General features: G+C 36.5%; 1 protein-coding gene across 1 annotated transcript; it reads left to right on the top strand.

Moving 5' to 3' along the window:
• Positions 1 to 369: 369 nt before the first annotated feature.
• Positions 370 to 20176, top strand: LOC143030908 (uncharacterized). Its single transcript, XM_076194151.1, has 2 exons — positions 370 to 433; positions 19127 to 20176. The coding sequence occupies exon 2, from the start codon at positions 19301 to 19303 to the stop codon at positions 20168 to 20170; it is 870 nt and encodes a 289-aa protein (XP_076050266.1). The 5' UTR covers positions 370 to 433; positions 19127 to 19300; the 3' UTR covers positions 20171 to 20176.
• The last annotated feature ends 362 nt before the right edge of the window (positions 20177 to 20538 follow it).

The following is a 20538-nucleotide window of genomic DNA, read 5'->3' as shown; positions in this document are numbered from 1 at the left end:
TTTCTTCCATCAAAATTAACACTTCCCCCATTAAATTGTCCAGCTAGCTTAAAAATTGGAGATGAGGCAATGCTACTCTAATAACAGTGCTCCAATGTAGCAAGTAGCGTATAAATTGGAGAGGATGCAACGCTACCCTCAGAACAACGCTCCAATGTAGCCAAAAAAAAAAATATATATGTGGGAACGCGTGGGCAAAACATACGCTCGCGCTTATGTATGTTAAAATCTTGTACCAATTACTAGTTATTGGGGTAACGGCCCATCCCAAGAACCCAATGTTTAGGAGAGAGACATGAGGAACCTAAGGAAGACATTAGTTGGGTAAAAGTAGCTATTCGTTGCTAATGTAGCTATTCGTTGGAAGCATAGGTTAATAACAATAACAAATATGGCTGATTCTGAGTTCAGCGCCGTAATCCCTACATAGAAGGTAGAATCTGTGTGTTTGTTATTTGATATTATGCGTTATTTTTTTTAGACGTCTTCTGCAACAGTCATTACTCCATGTGTAAATTCTCCCCACCCAAAAACCCCGATTTCCCACATTTCCCCCCAGATCGTTCGGGAGGAGAGGTAGCCCTAAGTGCATTACTTTAACAATTAATATCTTAAAAACTACTCAATTGCGCAGGAAATGAAGTACACCATCGTTCATATCACAACATTTATCACACATGAGCCAGATATCAAGTTCTATGGTTGGGTGAATCGGTAAATTGTCCCCAATGATTTCAGCGCCCATTATATGATGGTTATAAACAAATAAAGTCTATTCCATTTGTTGATCACTGTTGTAAATCAGGTCTTGTCTATTTCCTTCTTAAACCTAGTCAGATTTGTACAATTTCGTTCCATTATTTACTATGAGCCCTGCCCTGCTAAATGATAATCTTTACCCGTTTTGATATTATATGATATCACGTCGCCGTCTTTGTTTTTCCAGTTTAAGTTAAGGTGCATAAACATCTCTACGTAACAGATTGTTGCCCAGTTCTTCAATCAGCAGTTTTGAATATATTGATATATGCTAGGAACAATATCTAAGAAATCCTATATTAGCAATCAAACCCCACATATCTTCAAAACATAACCGATGTTCTTAATCGGCTTATTATGCCTGTGAGCAAGACTTTTATTTTACACATGCCCAATCCCGGATGAAAAAGAAAGAAAGAAAAAAAAAACCCACCAGTACCACTATCATCTCACCACTACTTCCTGCACATAACGACTGTTAGTAAATCACAGCTTGTGAAAGGTCAGATTGTAAGGAGGTGGATTTCTGGATTATGAAACAAAAACAGATTAGTTAGCCTACTCCTTGATAGAGCTTATGATTTAAGCATTCTTAGCTCTGTTGTGACAAATATATTCGCTAAGTAGGGATAAACCATGTAGAAAAAAAACTAAAAGTGCCTTTGTACATTTGCAAGAATAATTGAAATAGTTTAGACATTTGTGAGACGCTGAAGAGTGTCACGAAAATGATAAGCAATGAAGGAAGCCACACAGGTAAAGAAAAGATTATTGTAGGCATTTGCCAGACAGAGCCTACATGATTAGATTGATGCCTGGAAGTTGCAGACCATTATGGTTGTAGCTGTGTAGGTGTTGGGTACTTTAGAAAGAATGCTGTAGGTTAGTAATAAGATCAAATTAGGTATTGTTCTATTGAAAGAAACCCAGCATTTCAAAAATTGTAGAGGGGGCTGTCTGCAGGGAGGTTAAATTTTGTAACCTAATATGTCTTGGTGTTTTAAAAATTGCTGCCGATGTTACAATGAATTCATTGTATTTAAACATGGGCTAGCAGATGATATAGGAAAGGGTTGCAGACTGGCAAACATCTATGTGAATACTTAGAATTATTATTATATAGAATCATTACTATACATTTACTGTAAAAAAAAATATATGGAAGAGAATGAAAATGATCTTGCATAAAATGATCTTGTATTGAATACAGGAAACAAATTAAACAAATACCATTGAAAAATCTATTTTTCATGAGGGAGAGAGAGAATAAGTAGGTTAGATATGGTCAGAATAAGAGAATACTGTGATTTATTGTTTATTTGAACAATGTTGTCATTTCTCGCACTAATCACTGCCTTTGCATGTTTCTCTAAATCACAATACTTATTTCCCAATGCAGTCCTCAGATGCGGGTGGGGGTATAGTACAAACTAGTGATTTCCAATTGAAATGGAACACCCGATTTGGTCAAATCAACAGAAAAATTGTTGGGAAAAAAATTGCCGGTTGGGTGTTTTGCTAATGTCAGGATTTAGATCCCTGAATGCAATATAACTTTGGATAATACAATAAGTTTTTTATGCAGTGTCAAAGCAAAAAATAAGCCAGGAGATCCTTCTGTTCATAACAAGGTCCATGTTTCTGTCACGCGATGAAGTTTATGGATTCCCTAGGCACCAGGAACTCAAGTTTAAATGCCATTAGAGGAAAACTATTGACAGCAGTCATGTGATACTTGCTTGTCAGGCAATGGCAAGACCAGAGGCCTCCAGAGTGGTTGATGTAGACCCATGGCAGTCAATGCGAGTATGCAAAGGGTCAATAAAGGCTTGGGGGTTGATAAATACCTAACCTAACATTTTGGAGGGGCTCCTTTCCAACCACCATCTCTTGCTCCACACACATTTCTAATCAATTCGTTCCACTCTGATCCCTTCCTGGTATACCACATCTTCTAACTGGTATCCAGGCAGAATGCCACAAGATATAGGTAATCCATGTATAAAACACAAACAATGACATATTTTGCACACATCTATTTTATTTTTCCCATACAAAAAAGAAAACTGTGCATATAATGTTAAAATAGAGTTGATGACATTAAGATTCTTGATGCAACAGGTTGATTGGATTCCATTGAATGTTGAAACTGGTACTTGCTAAGAATTCCAGTTTTGAAAGTTGTTTTACTCCCAACTCTGATGTTTCTGTGGAGGCTGGCCAGTTGCATCCTGTGCAATTATTGGCCACTTTATTGTCTTCCTTTCTAGGGGATTCATTAGGGTCCATACAGAGGAGTGATTATTTCCAACCAGAAAAAGAAATGATTGTAAAAAGATGAAAAAATAAAGGAATGACAGTTGTTCCATTTTTCATACTTTGTGATGACTTCACATTACTTAGGTCATACTCTGATTTGAGGCTTCATTTGTAATCACACAATTCTAAGGGCTATAAGAACTTGATTTATTCTTGTTATCATGCTATACATCCATTTAATTCTTGTACGGCTTTAACATAATCATAAAATACATACCAATGGCTATTTCCCAAGACAAGGGAAGTAGCCAAAAAACAAAGGTATAAAGTCCACTCCCACCCATTCCATCCCCACATACTGTACTCCACTTTCATTCACCCCTTCCTCCCTCTTATCTTAGCTCCTCATGGATGACGGGTCATTCCTGCATCTCGCCCACTGCCCTTGGTCAGCAAGACACAGGAACGCTGCTTCATTTTTATTGGTGACCCCCCCCCCCTCTCTGCCCCCTCATGCAGAAAAGGAGAAGATGGGGAGAAATCCCTTTGGGCTACATAATATCCTTCACACATACTCCCTCAGCCCTCCATCCTCCACCCACTCCTTTCCATGCATCACAGCATCATCCATCCATACAGGACCATTCTCCATTCATCCCTATCTTCTTCTGTGATCTCTCTTCCTCTCTTTCCCAATGTCCTTCATACAATCTCCTTATAGCATCCATTCCCAAATGTCTGTTTCTCATTACAATTTAATCCACCAAGGCATTTACTTGCTCTTCTCAATCTGCATTCTACCACCACCTCCACTCATCACTTTCCTGCCACATTTGCACCCAAGTATCTAAAACTATCTCTCGCCCTTGATACTTCCAATTTGCTACCACATTCTTCCCTTGTACATCTCATCACCTTACTTTTACCCACATTTATCTTCAACTCCCTTCTTTTGCACACCTTCCCAAACTCCATTACTAACTCACTTAATCCCTCCTCTGATCCTGCCACAAGCACAGTGTTGTCAGCAAACAACAACTGGCTTATCTCCTACATTTCTCCATTTTCTTTAATCATCTCCAATCCCAGGCCAATTACCTTTGCATTTGCCTCTCACTCCACCCCATCCATGTATAAATCAAACAGCCAAGGCAACATAAAACACCCCTGGCAAAGTCCCACCTTTACCTCAAACCATTTCTGATTCTAACACAGGCTCTACTACTCTCGTAAAAAGTCTTGACTGCTCTCAACAGCTTCCTTCCTATCCCATGTATCTGCAATACCTTCCACAATGCCTTCCTGTCTACCCTGTTATAAGCCTTTTCCAAATCTATAAGTATCCCAAAAAACATCCTTACCTATTCCTAAAGTTTTCTCACATATCTGCCTTACCACAAAAATCTGATCCACGCAACCCCTACATGTCCTAAACACACACCGATCCTCACCAATTACTCCCTCTTTTCCTCTCCTACTCCTCTCAAACAAAACCCTTCTCATAACCCTTCCCAACTACACTGAACATTCACACTTGTTCCTTTTTCCCTTGTAAATTGGAACTATACAGGTACTCCACCAGTTCCCTGACACTACCTTCTTTTAAACAAACATTAAACAACCTCACCAGCCAGTCCACCATCACTGTCATTTTCTTAGAGCTTCCTACTGCATTTACCTTTCCTTCCTTATCCTCCTTCACATTTAGCAACTTCTTAGAATACTCTGCCCATCTTCCTCTTACCACCGTTTCTTCCATTATCATCTTTCCATCTTCACCTTTTACCTTTTCTTCTTTGCTTTATTTCTTTCCAAAACACATTTTTATTACTTTCAAAAATTTCTGTTATACTCTTACCCCATTTCACATCTCCCTCTTTGCTTCCTTTATCTTATGCTTTGCTTCTTTTCTCTTTTCTTTGTACCTCTCATGTGATTCTCTCATCCTATTTTGTAAACAGTCTATGAATGCTTGCTTCTTCTGCAACTTTCTTTGCTTCTTCATCCCACCATTTGCTCTTCCTTCTATTTCATCCCATCCTCCTTGTTCCACACACCAACTTGCATACCTTGTTGCTCCCTCCTTGAATCATCCCCATTCCTCCTCCACTCCTAGTTCTACTCTATCCTTCACTCCCTCTCATTGCTGAGATGAAATTCTTCTATCTAATACCCCTTTGATTATTTTGGAGGAATACCTCAAGGGTTCATCAAGTTCTGGGCTACAGTTTTCCAAGTCTTTTTCTTTGTACCCTTATTATCAGTTCATCTAATGGTACTAGTTCGTTAATACTGCAGATAATATTGATCAACCCTGTCATTGGTTGGCTAATATTCCTATGTAGTGCAATGTTCTCCCTACCTGGAATGTATTCAAACTTAACCTCATAACATGGAAGTGTAGTAAACCAATTGGCTAATCTGCCTCTAAGATTCTTATATTTGAATAAGTTCTGCTGAATAGCAGTATGATCAGTCCACACTCTGATTGGATATCCCAGTATCTTATCTCTTAAAACTCTTTTATGAATATATCACTGCTAATGTTTCCCATATTGTAGTGCGTTGTTACAAAATCTCAATGTGAAAGCTATCTGTTGCAATTTTGCAAAGAATGAGCTCTTTATCGTAATTAGGAAAAATGAGAACTGGAAAACTAGTAAATTGAGCTTTCAACTTGTCAAAAGTTTGTTGTTGTTCAGGACCCCAAATGAACTTGGAATCTCTCCTTCACAAAGAATTTAATAGATTAGATGTGTCTGCATATTCCTTAATAAACTTTCTATGATACCCTGTCAAAGGATTACAAAGGTGGAGCATGCCAACAGGAGACCTTTTGGTCCATAACTAGGCCGGATGCAGAAAAAATATACATAAATGATAAAAAAAAGATAGAATAAGAATTATGATAATATAAATGATAATAAATAAAATAAGTAAATAGTAAATAATGATAAATGGAAATCAAGCAAATAATAAATAGACAAATAATAACAAACAAATAATCAAATAATATAAAATAGATTATAATCATTACAGTGTCTTGCTTAAATGTTTATCTAAACGAATCTTAAAGCTTCGAACTGAACTACATTGCACTGCCTCTGTAGGAAGTTTATTCCATTTATTAACTACAAGGTTGATGAAGTTGTTTCTACCCACTTCCAAATTAAATCTATTTCCTGACAGTTTGAGACCATTATTTCTTGTCAGATTCATTCACTGTAAGAATTTTGTCACTTTATCAAGTCACCTCTGAGTCTACGGTTTTTAGGGAATACAGATTCATATGTTTTAGCCGATTTTCGTATGATATACTTTTTTATATTTGGAATCAGTTTTGATACTCTCCTTTGTACTTTTTCCAATCTGTCAATGTCTTTAATGAAACTTCTTTCTCAACATTGTTTGGTACTGGATAGTTCTGTACTGCCTCTACCTTTGAGTTCACTGTACTGAATCCATGCCTTTTAACTTATGTCTCGAATAAATGACACTGTCTTGTAAAAACTTTAATTTTTCCAATTTCCCTTTAAACCTGATTCAACTGATTTTTTCACTGTCTCTACCTTTGAGTTCACTGTAGTAAGTCCATGTCTATTTATCTTATGTTCCAAATAAATGACACTTGCAAAGTTTCACTTTCAACCCTGATTCAACTAGTCTTGAGAATACGTACATACATATGCCAAGGCTTTTTTCCCCCTTACCAGGGAGGTAGCCAAAAAAGACAAGGCACAAAATCATTCAAAAGGTCTTGAGAATACCTAATTTAATATCTTAAAGTGTTCAGTTGCTGTTTGAAAAACTATTCAGATATCATCCAGAAATGCACTGGCTGTGTTTCCTAACAACCCATCTAGTACTGTATTAATTCCATTTAAGTTGTTGAATGTTACATAACTAAAATGGCATTTGCTTGAATGCATAATGCCTTGTTGTTGTAGAAAATGCTGTATAATCTTAAGAATCTTTGTGCATCTTTATCTGCCAGAAAGCTGATTTGAAATCAGTAGTGCTAAAATACTGATTCTCAGTTCCCAAACTACAAAATATATCTACTATCACCAGTAATGGTAGTCAATCAGGTGTTGTCTGTTTATTCAATTCCATATAATCAATAACTGGACACATGGTACCATCTGAATTTGGCATCAGAATCAATGGGAAGTTCTATTCACTTTGGGTTCTATGACATCCTTTGATAACATTTCAGTGATCAAGTTATCTATAATGGCTAGCTTGGAATGTGGTAATCTGTAGGCAGGTATATAAACAGGTTGAAAACCAGTTTTAATTTGATCTGATGTTTTAAAACAGCTGTTTTGTCCAAGGTGTCCCCAGGCAAAGGAATTGCTTTATTGTACTTCACTAGCAATGGGATTAACCATGATTCTAACTCAGGACAAGTAGGCCCTAGTTTACTTTTATATTTCTCCTCCAAATCTGTTTCTTCTTGAATTGGAAGCGGTGATTCCACCTCTTCAGGACTCTTGTTTAAAATCTTAATGGATTTTTGATAGACTTGAAAAGATCCTATTTGTGAACCTTGTCTTTAGACCATGTCTTTACTCAGAGTACTAATCACTAATATTTCTGCCTTGTTCTTGTGTGTCCTATAAATCCCAAAGTCCAATTTCAAACCTTTTATCCTAATTGATTCTGGGATGGTTAAGATTTTGAAGACTACAGTGATGCCTTTCAACTGCACTTGTATTCTGTTAATTGCTCTGGAGTGCAATAATGTCGACTTTATTGTGCCACCTTCCACAATTAGCAAAGCTTCATTTGGAGTTGATGAATTCTGATTAATTTCTGGGATTTCTTGAACATTTCAGCTGTGTCCACTATGTGTGTCTTCTTCCTCATGTGTTCTCTGTTCTTGAATAGACCACTCTGACCCGCTACTATCCAATCTAGCATTGCTATCTTTCCCCATCAATCTCAATAGCTTCTCTTATCTCATATACTGGCTCTAAATCTAGTTGAATTAAAAATAGGATTAACTGTGATTTTGCTAAGATCCCTAACTCAGCTAGACATATGATCATGCCCTCTTTTCTCATTGTTTCAAATCCTATCACTAAATCTCCTAGGAAGACAGATTCTTCTACAACTATCCCCAGAATCTGCAAGTGCTCATTTTTATACAAAATAACATCCAAGTCAGTCTTACCTAATGCTTTTAACTGACTCCCTGTTACTCCTAGCAATGAGTAATGGATTGGTTCCAAGAGTTTCACTTCGGGTTTCATCCTTTTTAAGCACTCTACTGATTATAACATTTACTGCAGATCCTGTATTGATAAATATTTGATTAGGTCTATTAAATACTTTACCCAGAGAGAGGAGCCCTAGTGCAGAAGTCCTTCCAATTGTTATTGTAAATTTATACACTTCACCCGTTTTACTTAATTTCTTTATGTCATCAATAAGAACTTAACATTCTGTTCATTTTTTGGAACTTGTTTTTTTTTTTTTTTTAGCTTAGACATAATAAGGCAGTTGAACCCTAAATTAAGTAGTTCCTCTTGATCAGGGGTGAGAATCTTGGTTAAATTAATGTAACCGTTTAAAGGACATGGATGATATGGCTGCCATTCAGATTAAAAAATTTCTTTTGATTAGCTCTAGTGATGGAATTTCTTTGTTGGTTCAATTTCAATAAAAAGGCTGTCAATATATCCTTGCCGAGTTGTGATGTCTTCTCTTGTTTTGTTGAATTTGTTGTTATCGTGAAATTTACAAGATCATTTTCTGTGACGGATGATAGTTTATGATTAATTTATATACGGGCATTTGATGGAGGGCAATAATTTCCACCTGATGATCTGAATGAGTCATGAGAACTTTTGTGTTTGATAATTTGGGTTAGATGACTCCTCCATGAGCTCTAGTGTCTCCGACAGTTCTAAATAAAATGTACTTTTGACTATGTTTATATGTAATATGTTTCCTCAAGTGAGTCCAGGCATTCGGTATTGGTTTGTAATATTGCCAGCAGTTATAACTGGTACACGGATTGGACAATGGCTCATGTCGGAGTTGATCTGGCAACTATGTGTTTGTTTACATTGTAGTGAAAGAATAGAAAAGGGTAGTAGCAAACACCAGTTTACCATTTGTTGGCAGAGTCCACTATATGAAGTTCATATGAGTGTGTATTGATATGACCAACTAAGTAATCAGTGACCAACATTAACAGCAGTCAAGTGGTGGTTGTTGGGAAGTAGCATGGATACATAAATGGGCACCTCCACAAGGTTAGGCATGTTAAGCAGTATTTTGCTATGTGACACATTTACTAGTAGGTAGGCTATCATATGGAAATAGATGAAAGTCTATCAGAATTTCAGGATTTTAGAATGGCAGGGAATAAATCCAATAATTACTCTGCAAGCTCTACAGATGCTGATAGATTTGTTGAAACACTCAATAGGCTAGACCATTTTGATACTAAACCGCCTCCCTTACATGCGGCGTTTTTGATGGAACAGAAAAGGATAAATTTGCCTTTTCTTCTTTCCTCAATCAGTTTGATAATGTCATAGGTAATAAGGAGAGTATGTCCCAGGCAGTGAAGCTTAGTTATTTACATAGTTATCTTAGGGGTTATGCTTTGAAAATCATTAGCCATTTGTCTATCATAAATGAAAATTACGATACTGCACAAAAATTATTGAAGGATGAATTTCTGGATGTACCCTTTATAGTGGATGAAACTTTCAGAAGGATTGTAAGTGCAACAGTGATATGACAAGGAGTTTTTTACATTAAAGTCATTCATCACTGAAATAAGAGCATACATTTTTGAATTAAAGTCTAATTATGGTTATGATTTTACAGTGAAAGATTCTCCTGGAAATTTACTATTGAGTCATATTCTCTTTAATAAGTTGCCTTCAGCATTCAAAAGGGAACTGGTTCATAGATATAATACCAACTATCCTACCTTGACTGAAATCTTTGAGTCATATAATGACATTATTAAGACTCTAATTAAGACCTGTAAAACTACTTTGCCTAAATCTGATAAAATCAATAAGGCCAAAGAAAATTAAAAAAATGCACCCAAAGAAAATAAAAGTTCTCTTCAAAATTTTAAGACCAGTCAAAATATGTTGTTCCCTCTAATAACCTTATTTGTAAATTGTGCAGTGCATCAGGTCACTCTTTGGGACAGTGTGAAAAATATTCAACTCTAAAGGATAAGACACAGAGAGTACAGGAGTTAGGTCTCTGTGCACGTTGTGCTGGATCTGGTCATAAAGAAGATGAATGTTTGGGCAAGCAAAATAAATTAAAATATGGTTGTAAACACTGTAATTCTCATGGCCATATAGCACCCCTTTGTCCTGAATTTAAAGGGCCTAATATTAGTAGTAATCATCTTTGTTTAACATCTCAACAAAAATCTGAAAATGATTACATTTCCCCTACTGTAACTTTGGAATTTATTCGTGGTAAACAGAGTAAGAAGATCAGATGTCTAATTGATACAGGGAGTCAGCGATCCTACATGTCAGCAAGAGTTGCTAAAGAGCTGTGTACGGATTTAGACTCATTGAATATGATTGACTTCAATATAAAAACATTCATTGGAGCTGAAGTTAAGAGCTTTAAGCAAACCTTAATAGGTGTTAAAATGAACAAGATAATTCAAATGCCATTTCTTAATGACCCTTCACTCAGCATAAGTTTTGCTGTACCGGGTATGAATGAAGCCCTAAAAAATATAAAAGATTAAGGTTTTGAATTGGCTGATGAAGCCTTTGGATTAAATCAGGATAATGAATTGGTAGAGGTGGATGCATTGATAGGTGTAGACTTGCTTCAATTCCTTCCAAAATGTTCATTTGCCCCGTGCTTGCAAGGGAGCTGCATGGTAATTGGAAATAAAGTAATTCCTATTGGTAATGTCAATCATTTCTTGACTAGGAAACAGGCTTCTCAAATTAGTAAAAAAAAAAAAAAAAAAAAAAAAAAAAAAAAAAAAAAAAAAAAAAAAAAAAAAAAAAAAAAAAAAAAAAAAAAAACAGCAAGTAATGAAGTTCAAAACTATCAATGTCAGAAGTCTTCTAAAGTTCATGACACCTCAGTTAATCTGAAACTTAATCCAATTAAATCTCATTTTAATCTAGAAAACATTCTAAGTGATTCAGATATTGAAAATGGGATAGAATATCTCTTTAGCTTGGAATCTATTGGAATTAGTAAGAATGAAATTTATAGTTCAGAGGATCAAGAACAAATTACTAGATTTAATGAAGCTATTCAGTTTAAAGATGGCCATTACCAGGTTAAGCTTCCTTGGCATTCGGAAAAAATAGAACTGGTCCCTTCTAATTTTCAGGTTGCCAGAAAAGTTTTAGGGAGAGTCTCAAAAACTCTTAAAAAGTCATCTTTATGAAAAGTATGAAGAGGTCTTTGATAAGCAGCTTCAGGATGGAATCATAGAGCAGATTGAAATAGACTTTTCTGTTGAAAAGGTGAATAATCACACTTGGATTCCACATAGGCCAGTCATTAAGTTGGAAGAGCAGGTCTCAACTAAGATTAGACCAGTTTTCAGTTGTTCACTAAAAACTGATAAGAATGTACCTTCTTTGAATGAGGCTGCATATACTGGAGTTGATCTAATGGAGTCCTTGCTTAAACTGTTATTTTGCTTTAGAACTAATGATATAATCTTGCTGAGTGACATCAAGCAGGCCCTCCTGTTAATTAGGCTCAGCCAAGAGTTTGACAAGAACCGTTTTTGTTTCCTTTGGGAAAGGGATAAATTGACTGCTTATAGATATAGAACTCTAGTATTTAGATTTACATCATCACCCTTCATTCTACATTATGTAATGAAGAAACATGCCAGTAAATTTCCTCTTGACAAATGCACTAATATTCTTTCCAGTCAATTCTATGTTGATAATTTAATATTCGCAGGTAATAATTTTAAGGAAATGACTGACCTTTATCGGCTTTGCCATGAAAGAATGGCTCTTGGTGGTTTTATTTTAAGATCTTGGAATTCAAATTCACTTGAACTGAGACAACTGATAGAAAGGGATGGCAAATTGGTTGAACACTCAAATGAGACAGAGAAAATTCTAGGTTACAGATTTAATCCTAATATAGATGAGATGCAGCTTGCGCCTGTTGAATTTTACTCTGTCAGTACTAAAAGACAATTGTTATCCGAGACTTCAAGTTTATTCGATCCACTGGGGTTAGTCTTACCCATTAGTATCAAAGGAAAGTTGCTGATGAGGAAGGTGTGGCAACACAAATTAGGATGGGATGAAAAATTGCCTGAGGACATAATAAATGAGTGGGATGATATCAAACCAGACTTTGAGAAAGCTAATCAGGTCTCCTTTAATAGGCAGGCATTAAATGAGAATGAAGAGTATGGACTTAATATTTTTAGTGACAGCTCACAAAATTGCTTTGGGTTTGTTGCTTATGGTACCAGTAAGGAAAGAAGTTCCCTCTTATTTGCTAAAGCAAAAGTGGCTCCTGCTAACAAGGAAAAAGAACATAGTGTCCCAGTCTTAGAGATATTTGGAGTGATTATTGCTATAAAGTGCATCTCCACTATTTTGAATGCCTATTCCAATATAAGATTCAACTATATTAATGTTGCTGTTGATCCACAAGTTGTGCTAAACTGGTTAATAACCAGACAGACTAAACTAAAATCTAAGTTTGTCAAAAATAGAATAGGTGAGATGGATAGTAAACTACAACAGCTTGAAAGGGATTATAACATTCCCATTAGTTTTGATTATGTCAAAACTGAAAACAATCCTGCTTATCTCTTAACTAGAGGATTAACCTACAACAAATTCATCAATAATTTTGAATTTTGGCTCAAGGGACCAGATTGGATGAAATATGAATTAAATACCTGGCCTTAATACCCATTGTTGAGTGTGGGTTTTAATCTGATAAATCAAAATATCAATACTCACAATACCATGCAAGGAAAGGAAGTTGAAATCAAACCTATTTTTGACATTGATAAGTTTTCAAACTATAATAAAGTTATGAAAATCACTGAGTATCTCTTCAAGTGGATTTGTATGAAGAGTGGTGAAAACTCTCATGAGAAGGCATTGGATTATTGGATCATGATAAATCAGTCAGTCGGTTTTGCGAAAGAAATTAGTTTCCTTAAACAAGTGGATACACTCAAGTCAAGTAACTTTAAAGATTCAGGAGTGCCTTCCTTAGTATTGAATTTAAACTTGTTTCTTGATGAAAAGGGCATCCTGAGATCACAAGGAAGGATTTCCAAATCACTTAATTTGATTATAATGTGCACAATGCTGTACTTTTGGGAAAAGATCACCATTTCACTGTACTTTTTACCAGATTTTGTCATGCTCAGATACAACACATGGGAGTCAGTACTACCTTCAATTTCCTAAGGTCCCAAGGATTCTGGATCCCAAAGGGTAGATCTTCTGTTAAAGCTTCAATCAAGGACTGCAAAATTTGCCAGAAGTATAATGCACTTGCCTATAATTACCCTAAAGTAACCAGTATGCCTAAGCAGCACATGAATCTGATCAGACCTTTCAATCATGTGGAAGTTGATTATACAGGTCATTTATTTTTGAGAAAAGATAATACTAATGCTTTGAGTAAATATTTTATATTGATTTTCACTTGTCTTGATATCAGGGCTGTCCATTTTGAGTTGTTGCCTGACATGTCAACTAAGAATTTCATTCTGGCCTTTCAAAGATTTTGTAATCAGTATACTATTCCAACTTACTTGTACAGTGATAATGCCCGATCATTTGTGAAAGGGGGAGACATATCAGAGAAAACTCGAGTCAAATGAATTTTTGGATGAACTCTCAAAAAACAAAATCAAACATGTAAGAATCCCAGTATATTCAGCATGGGTTGGGGCAGCATGGGAACGCCTTATCAGAACAGTAAAAAACTATCTGTATAAGGCGATTGGAAGATCTAAATCAACATGTTTTGAGTTTCTCACTGCTCTTTCAAACATAAAAAATGCCATTAATTCTAGACCTCTCACTTATAGAGCCAGATCAGAAGAATTTGAATTTATAACTCCAAATTCATTCCTCAAACTTAACAACATTGGTTCATTGATGTTCAAAGATGAAACTGATATTTGGGTTAATGATGAAAATCAGGAAAATCTTGAAAATGTACTTTGCAAGCAGAATGAGATGTTTGAGGGATTTAGAAGGTTGTGGTATGAAGACTATCTTCTGAGTTTAAGGGATCATGCAAAAAATCTTTACCAGAAAGAATGGTCTGACAAGATAAAGAAAGGAGATGTAGTTTTGATTAAACATCCAAATAAATCCAGACCCTTTTGGTTAATGGGAATAATATTAGAGATAATTATTGGGCATGACAACAAGGTTAGGACTGTTAAAGTGAAACAAAATAATGGAGAAATTGCCTTCTATACAATAAAGAATTTGTATCCCATGGAATTAAATATCACTCTTGGAAGTCAAAATCCATCACAACCTTCAGAGGTAGATACTGGAAATGACTCAAATCAAAGAAATCCTCAAGCTCCATCTGCAAATAATAGAGATCTCAAACCAAAAAGAAAGGCTGCATTAAAGCAGCGTGAATTTATGAAAATCAAATTTGATTATAAATTATAAATTGGGTATTAGGTGTTGGGTAAAATGCTACACCCTGGTTCAGGGGTGAGGATACATGTGTTTAGGTGGTGGTTTAAATACTGCACCCTTAATCTAAGGGTGAGAATAAAATGTTTGATTAATTATAGGTATTAAAATCTTATTGATTTATTATATTTGTATTTATATTGATTTGGACACAATTAAGGTTGCATTGCATTTGTTACAAATGCAATCTCTTGTCTGGAGTATATTAGAAATTACGTAAAAGGTGACGTCATATTGAACTCTGGAGGTTTAATATCATTAAAGTAATAAATTATGTATATTTAAGTTATTGGATAAGATCTGAATAGTTAATCATTTTAATGATCAATTGTTACTGATAATTTGTAGTGTATTGAAAAATTTAAATATTTGAAATAAATACCGAAAATTCTGGTCTGTGAAAAAGTAAACAATGATCGAGTTATTTATAGATATTGCTTACTGCTAGTTGCTGGCTTCGTTTAAAAAATTCTTTGATTCTGTGAAAATTAAGACGCTGAGAATTTGTGTCAACTAAAAGTAAATAATATAAGTTTACTGTAAATCAATTTCGGAGGAACATTTACTTCCAACTGTAAAGAGAAACCTCTTTTTAAAAACAAAAGAGGATTACATCACAATTTAAAATAACAGTTGGATAAATTCAATAAGGTGAAAGAGAGTAAGTACACACTTGGCCGAGTTAAAACCAGTCTCTCGAAAAGTCTTCGCCTTTTCAATAAATTACATCTAAATATCAAGAAGAAGGTAAGATTGAACTTTCACATTTTGAATTAGTCTAACTAAAGTAAGAAATTGTTTATTTGGATGAGGGAAACAGATCCTTTTCCAATAGTGATACAGGGCTGGGACACTGTAAATGATGTGGGTATGATGTGCATACATTACATGTTTATGAGGGTAACCAATTCTATTTACAAAAGATTACAAAGGAGGAGCATGCCAATAGGAGACTTTTTGGTCCATAACTATGTCGGATGCAAAAAGATATAACTATAAACAAATAGATACAAATAATAGTAATATAAATAGTTAATAGGTAAAGTTAACTAATAAAGAAATGTGCGATTAAGTACAAATTCAATTCACTTGGGGAGCATCTTTGGTAAAATTATTCTTTGGTTATTAGGAATCAAAATCTCAGAAGGAACCAGCAACTTGGGTTCAAGTCGATGACTCAGCGTCTGCTCATTGAGAGAGCATTTACATGATGGGCAAAGTCAGATTTTCGTGGTAAGGCAGATATGTGAGAAAGCTTTAGCAAAGGGGATGTTTTTGGGCCTTTGAGTATTTGGAGAAAGGTTTTGACAGGGTAGGTGGAAAGGCATTGTGGGAGGTTTTTACAGATATATGGGATACAAGGAAAGCTGTTTATAGCAGTCAAGATTTTTTTTTTTTTTATGCAAGAGTAGTACAACCTGTGCTAAAGCCATAAGGATCAATGAGAGGATATCACAGTTGTTCACGCAACTGGGATGCCACTTTCTTGATACTTGGTTTCTCATTTCTAGGCATCATGACTTGTATGTTTTTGATGGAATCCACCAAACTCACAGAGGCAAAAATGTTCTTACAAAGTGGAGTTCCTCAGGGTTCCGTTCTTTGGCCACTTCTCTTCATAGTATATATAAGTCTTATAGACCACGGACTGAAATCTATTGTCTCCAAATTTGTTGATGATACAAAACTGCATGGAATGGCAAACGATCACTTAAACTAATGGTCTGTAAATTAGCTAATGAAATTGAACACAAGTAAATGCAAGGTTATGCACATAGGTAGAAATAACAGTAAGTACAATTACAAGTTATTTAGAAATTCGTTAACAAAAGTGGATAGTGAAAAGTATCTCGGGTTAATTATCAGGAATGATCGCAAATCATCTAAACAATGTATTTCAGCCTCTGAGAAAGCAAATAAGTTTCTAGGACTGATTGCGTGGTCTTATGACTTCAACCACAGTTGGAATATGCCGTTCCCTTATGGTCACCAACAGATTGGAAAAAGTACAAAAGCGAGCCACGAGACTGATTCCAAATATAAAAAATAAAATATATGAAAATCAATTAAAACATATGAATCTATCCCCCCCCCAAAAAAAAACAACAACAACGTAGACTCAGGTGACTTGATACATGTCTAAGTTTTTAAAGGGAATCGACAACATTAAAAGTGACAACATTTTCACGCTGTTATTATTTCTCAATTTGTTTATTATCTGTCCATTTATTATTATTTACTATTTACCTGATTGTTTATCATTCAACTTTACCTATTTATCTATTTATTCTTATTCGTCATTATTATTTTTTTGTATTAATTTATCTATCATCATTATAGTTTCTTCGCATCCGACCAAGTTATGGACCAAAAGGTCTCCTGTCGGCATGCTTCTCCTTTGAAATCCTTTGAATTTGAAATGGAGAGAGCAAGTGGTTTGATGTATGAGTGGGACTTCGCCAGGGATGTGTTGTGTCGCCGTGGCTGTTCAATGTGTAAATGGATGGGGTAGTGCGAGAGGAAAGTGCAAGGGCAATGGGCAGGGGATTAGAGAAGGTTAAAGAAAATGAAGAAATTTGGAGGAGTTAAGGAGGTTAGGGTCTGAGTTTGAGAAGGTGTGCTAAAGAAGGCACCGACGTGATGTTTTCCAAACCAACGGTTATCCGAGTCAGACCGTATGGAAATGGACGAGGACGCCGCAACGTACCGAGACACCATCCCCTCACACAGGACACAGGGTCACAATTCTGTACATTAAAGGTGCATCAGAGGTGACGGCCAGGATACTCCGGGACAAGAACATACAGGTAGCACATAAACCACGCAACACTCCGCATCACAACCTCACCAGGGTCAAGGACATGGAAGCACCCACTCAGTAGTCGGGTGTAGTGTACCGCATTGGACATGGACGAGCTACAGCACAACATTGACTGGGAAGGAGCCAGAGTGGTACACAGAGACAGCTCAAAGAAAAAGAGAATATTTGTAGAAGCGTGGACGACAAAAGAAGTTAGCGTAAATAGGTGCATAGACTTAAATCCAATATACCTGGGCACTAGGAACACAATGACAGACTCAACATAAAGTGAGAGAGTACAGAGTGAACAAAGGTCACAGTGTGTATGAACATGATTTCATTTAATTCCTTTTTCGTGCAAATGTGTAGTCCACTTTTTCACTTGTATAAACTGCATTTTATTCTATTGTATTTATTCTTTGTAAATAAAAATGTATATGATCCATTATGTGTAATTGGGTATGTAAGGTTGTGACCAGTTATCCGGTTCCCGTAACGACTGGAGGAGGAGGAGGGGACCCGGACAGCTTCGGTATCACGGAATACCTCTACCAGTTCCAACCACGGCCAATATATCAAGCTTTTTGTCCACTGTATCTCAATACGCCCCTGAAGACGGTCCTAGGACCGAAGCGTGGGCATTAAACATCCCACTTTGTTAACATAGGTAAAAGCTTGGCAGGATGCTTTGTCTTCGTTTTTGTTTGCTGTTAGCCCAAAAAGTCATCTGCAAAACACTCCCTACGTGACGTACACAAGATTTTGACAGCAAAGCAAGTAGTGTGCCTCTACGTTAAAGGTTGCTTTAATTGGCCTAGTTCTTGATTGGTTTTGATCGCCACTGCCAAATTTGTAGATAGAAAGAAGGCGACGTATTAAATGTGTTCAGTGTTTATAGTCTCTAATGCCAGACATACAATTACTATAGGTATAAACTTACAACTTAGTGAACACCGTAATTGAATCTGGAGAAAATTGTGTCGTCATTCTGATTTATGAGTAAGATAAACAATGGACGTAAATTTGTCACAAATTTGATTGCAACTCATTTGTAGTGACCGTTGCAACGGTGAATCCGTTACTCGATAAGATAATCTCAAAAGTTTGTTTTAGTACTGGTTGATTGAGGGGCAGGGTTAAGTCTAACCTAACACCCCCCCCCCCTATGTAGGAATAGGAGATAAGTATGGAATTTCAACCCACAGCTAGGCGAAAGGCTCTGCCATCCCCTTTATAGGAGGAAAGGGTCTGTTGGTTTGTAATATTGTCAGCAGTTGCAACTGCTACACGGATTGGACAGTGGCAACTGTGTGTTTGTTTACACTAAGCAATGACCAATGTTAACAGTGGTGGTGGTGGTGGTTGTTGGCGAGTTGTGTGCCCGGGAAGATGGGCATCTATTCGAGGGCTAGGACAATGTAATTGGTGTGGATGTCATGTGAACACATCCCATTTTTATGAGTGATTTTAATAATTGATTTTACTGTGTGCTTTTCAGTACAATATTCTTATAATAGGGGATGGCATGTATGAAATGGTTTGGGTACAAAACACCCACAATCCTACTATTACAAATCTCATAAAGTTAATGTCAATCTTATGATTATTTTTTTTTTTCCAGAAAGGTAACCATCAACATTGCTGTGGGAAAGTTATCCATAGATTCCATGTATTTGTCATGCAACAAAGAAAACCCGATGTAGCATCTATACATCAGCTATCTCATGGGGAGAAACATATCTAGTGCGACCTATCTTATGCAGTTTTCTCACCAAAATATTACCACATATATCACATGATGACCCACACAGGAGAGAAGCCTTTCCAGTGTGACTTGTGTGATTCTGCTTTCTCGCAAAAGGGTGGTCTCAAACATCACATGATGACCCACACAGGAGAGAAGCCTTTCCAGTGTGACTTGTGTGATTCTGCTTTCTCGCAAAAGGGTCATCTCAAACATCACATGATGACCCACACAGGAGAGAAGCCTTTCCAGTGTGGCTTGTGTGATTCTGCTTTCTCGCATAAGGGTCATCTCAAACATCACATGATGACCCACACAGGAGAGAAGCCTTTCCAGTGTGGCTTGTGTGATTCTGCTTTCTCGCAAAAGAGTAATCTCAAATATCACATGATGACCCACACAGGAGAGAAGCCTTTCCAGTGTGACTTGTGTGATTCTGCTTTCCCACGTAAGGGTAATCTCAAACTTCACATGATGACCCACACAGGAGAGAAGCCTTTCCAGTGTGAATTGTGTGATTCTGCTTTCTCATATAAGGGTGGTCTCAAAGATCACATGGTGACCCACACAGGAGAGAAACCTTTCCAGTGTGACTTGTGTGATTCTGCTTTCTCAAAAAAGGGTGGTCTCAAAGATCACATGATGACCCACACAGGAGAGAAGCCTTTCCAGTGTAACTTGTGTGATTCTGCATTCTCACGTAAGGGTAATCTCAAAGATCACATGATGACCCACACAGGAGAGAAACCTTTCCAGTGTGGCTTGTGTGATTCTGTTTTCTCACGTAAGGGTAATCTCAAATATCACATGATGACCCACACAGGAGAGAAGCCTTTCCAGTGTGACTTGTGTGGTTCTGCTTTCTCACACAAGGGTGATCTGAAACGTCACATGAGGACCCACACAGCCATTCCAGTGTAACTTGTGTGATTCTGCTTTCTCGCAAAAGGGTCATCTCAAACATCACATGATGACTCACACATGAGAGAAGCTATTTCAGTGTGACCTATGTGATTCCACTTTTTTCACAAAAAGGGTCACCTGAAATGTCACATGATGATCCACGAATCCCGGAAAAAAGACCCACATAGGAAGATCCCTGGTCGGAAAGAAGCCCCACCGGAAAAAAGCCCCCAATTTATAGATGATAATTCTTATTAATAACAGTAATACTTGTTTTAAATAAAACCTAGTTCAAAGGGCCCGGTGAGTTGGTTTCACATTCCGTGAGGTTAAGGTGTTTAATTGCATTAAAGGTGTGAAGTAGACTTCCCTAATGGTGTGGGTAT

Source organism: Oratosquilla oratoria, chromosome 12 (genome assembly GCF_046742065.1).
Source record: "Oratosquilla oratoria isolate Oo_2021 chromosome 12, ASM4674206v1, whole genome shotgun sequence".
NCBI lineage: Eukaryota > Metazoa > Arthropoda > Malacostraca > Stomatopoda > Squillidae > Oratosquilla > Oratosquilla oratoria.
This window is presented reverse-complemented; position numbering and strand designations above follow the sequence as displayed.

Coding starts and splice junctions, on each gene's coding strand:
- LOC143030908 (XM_076194151.1), top strand. CDS start 19,301: ATGATGACCCACACAGGAGAGAAGCCTTTCCAGTGTGACTTGTGTGAT.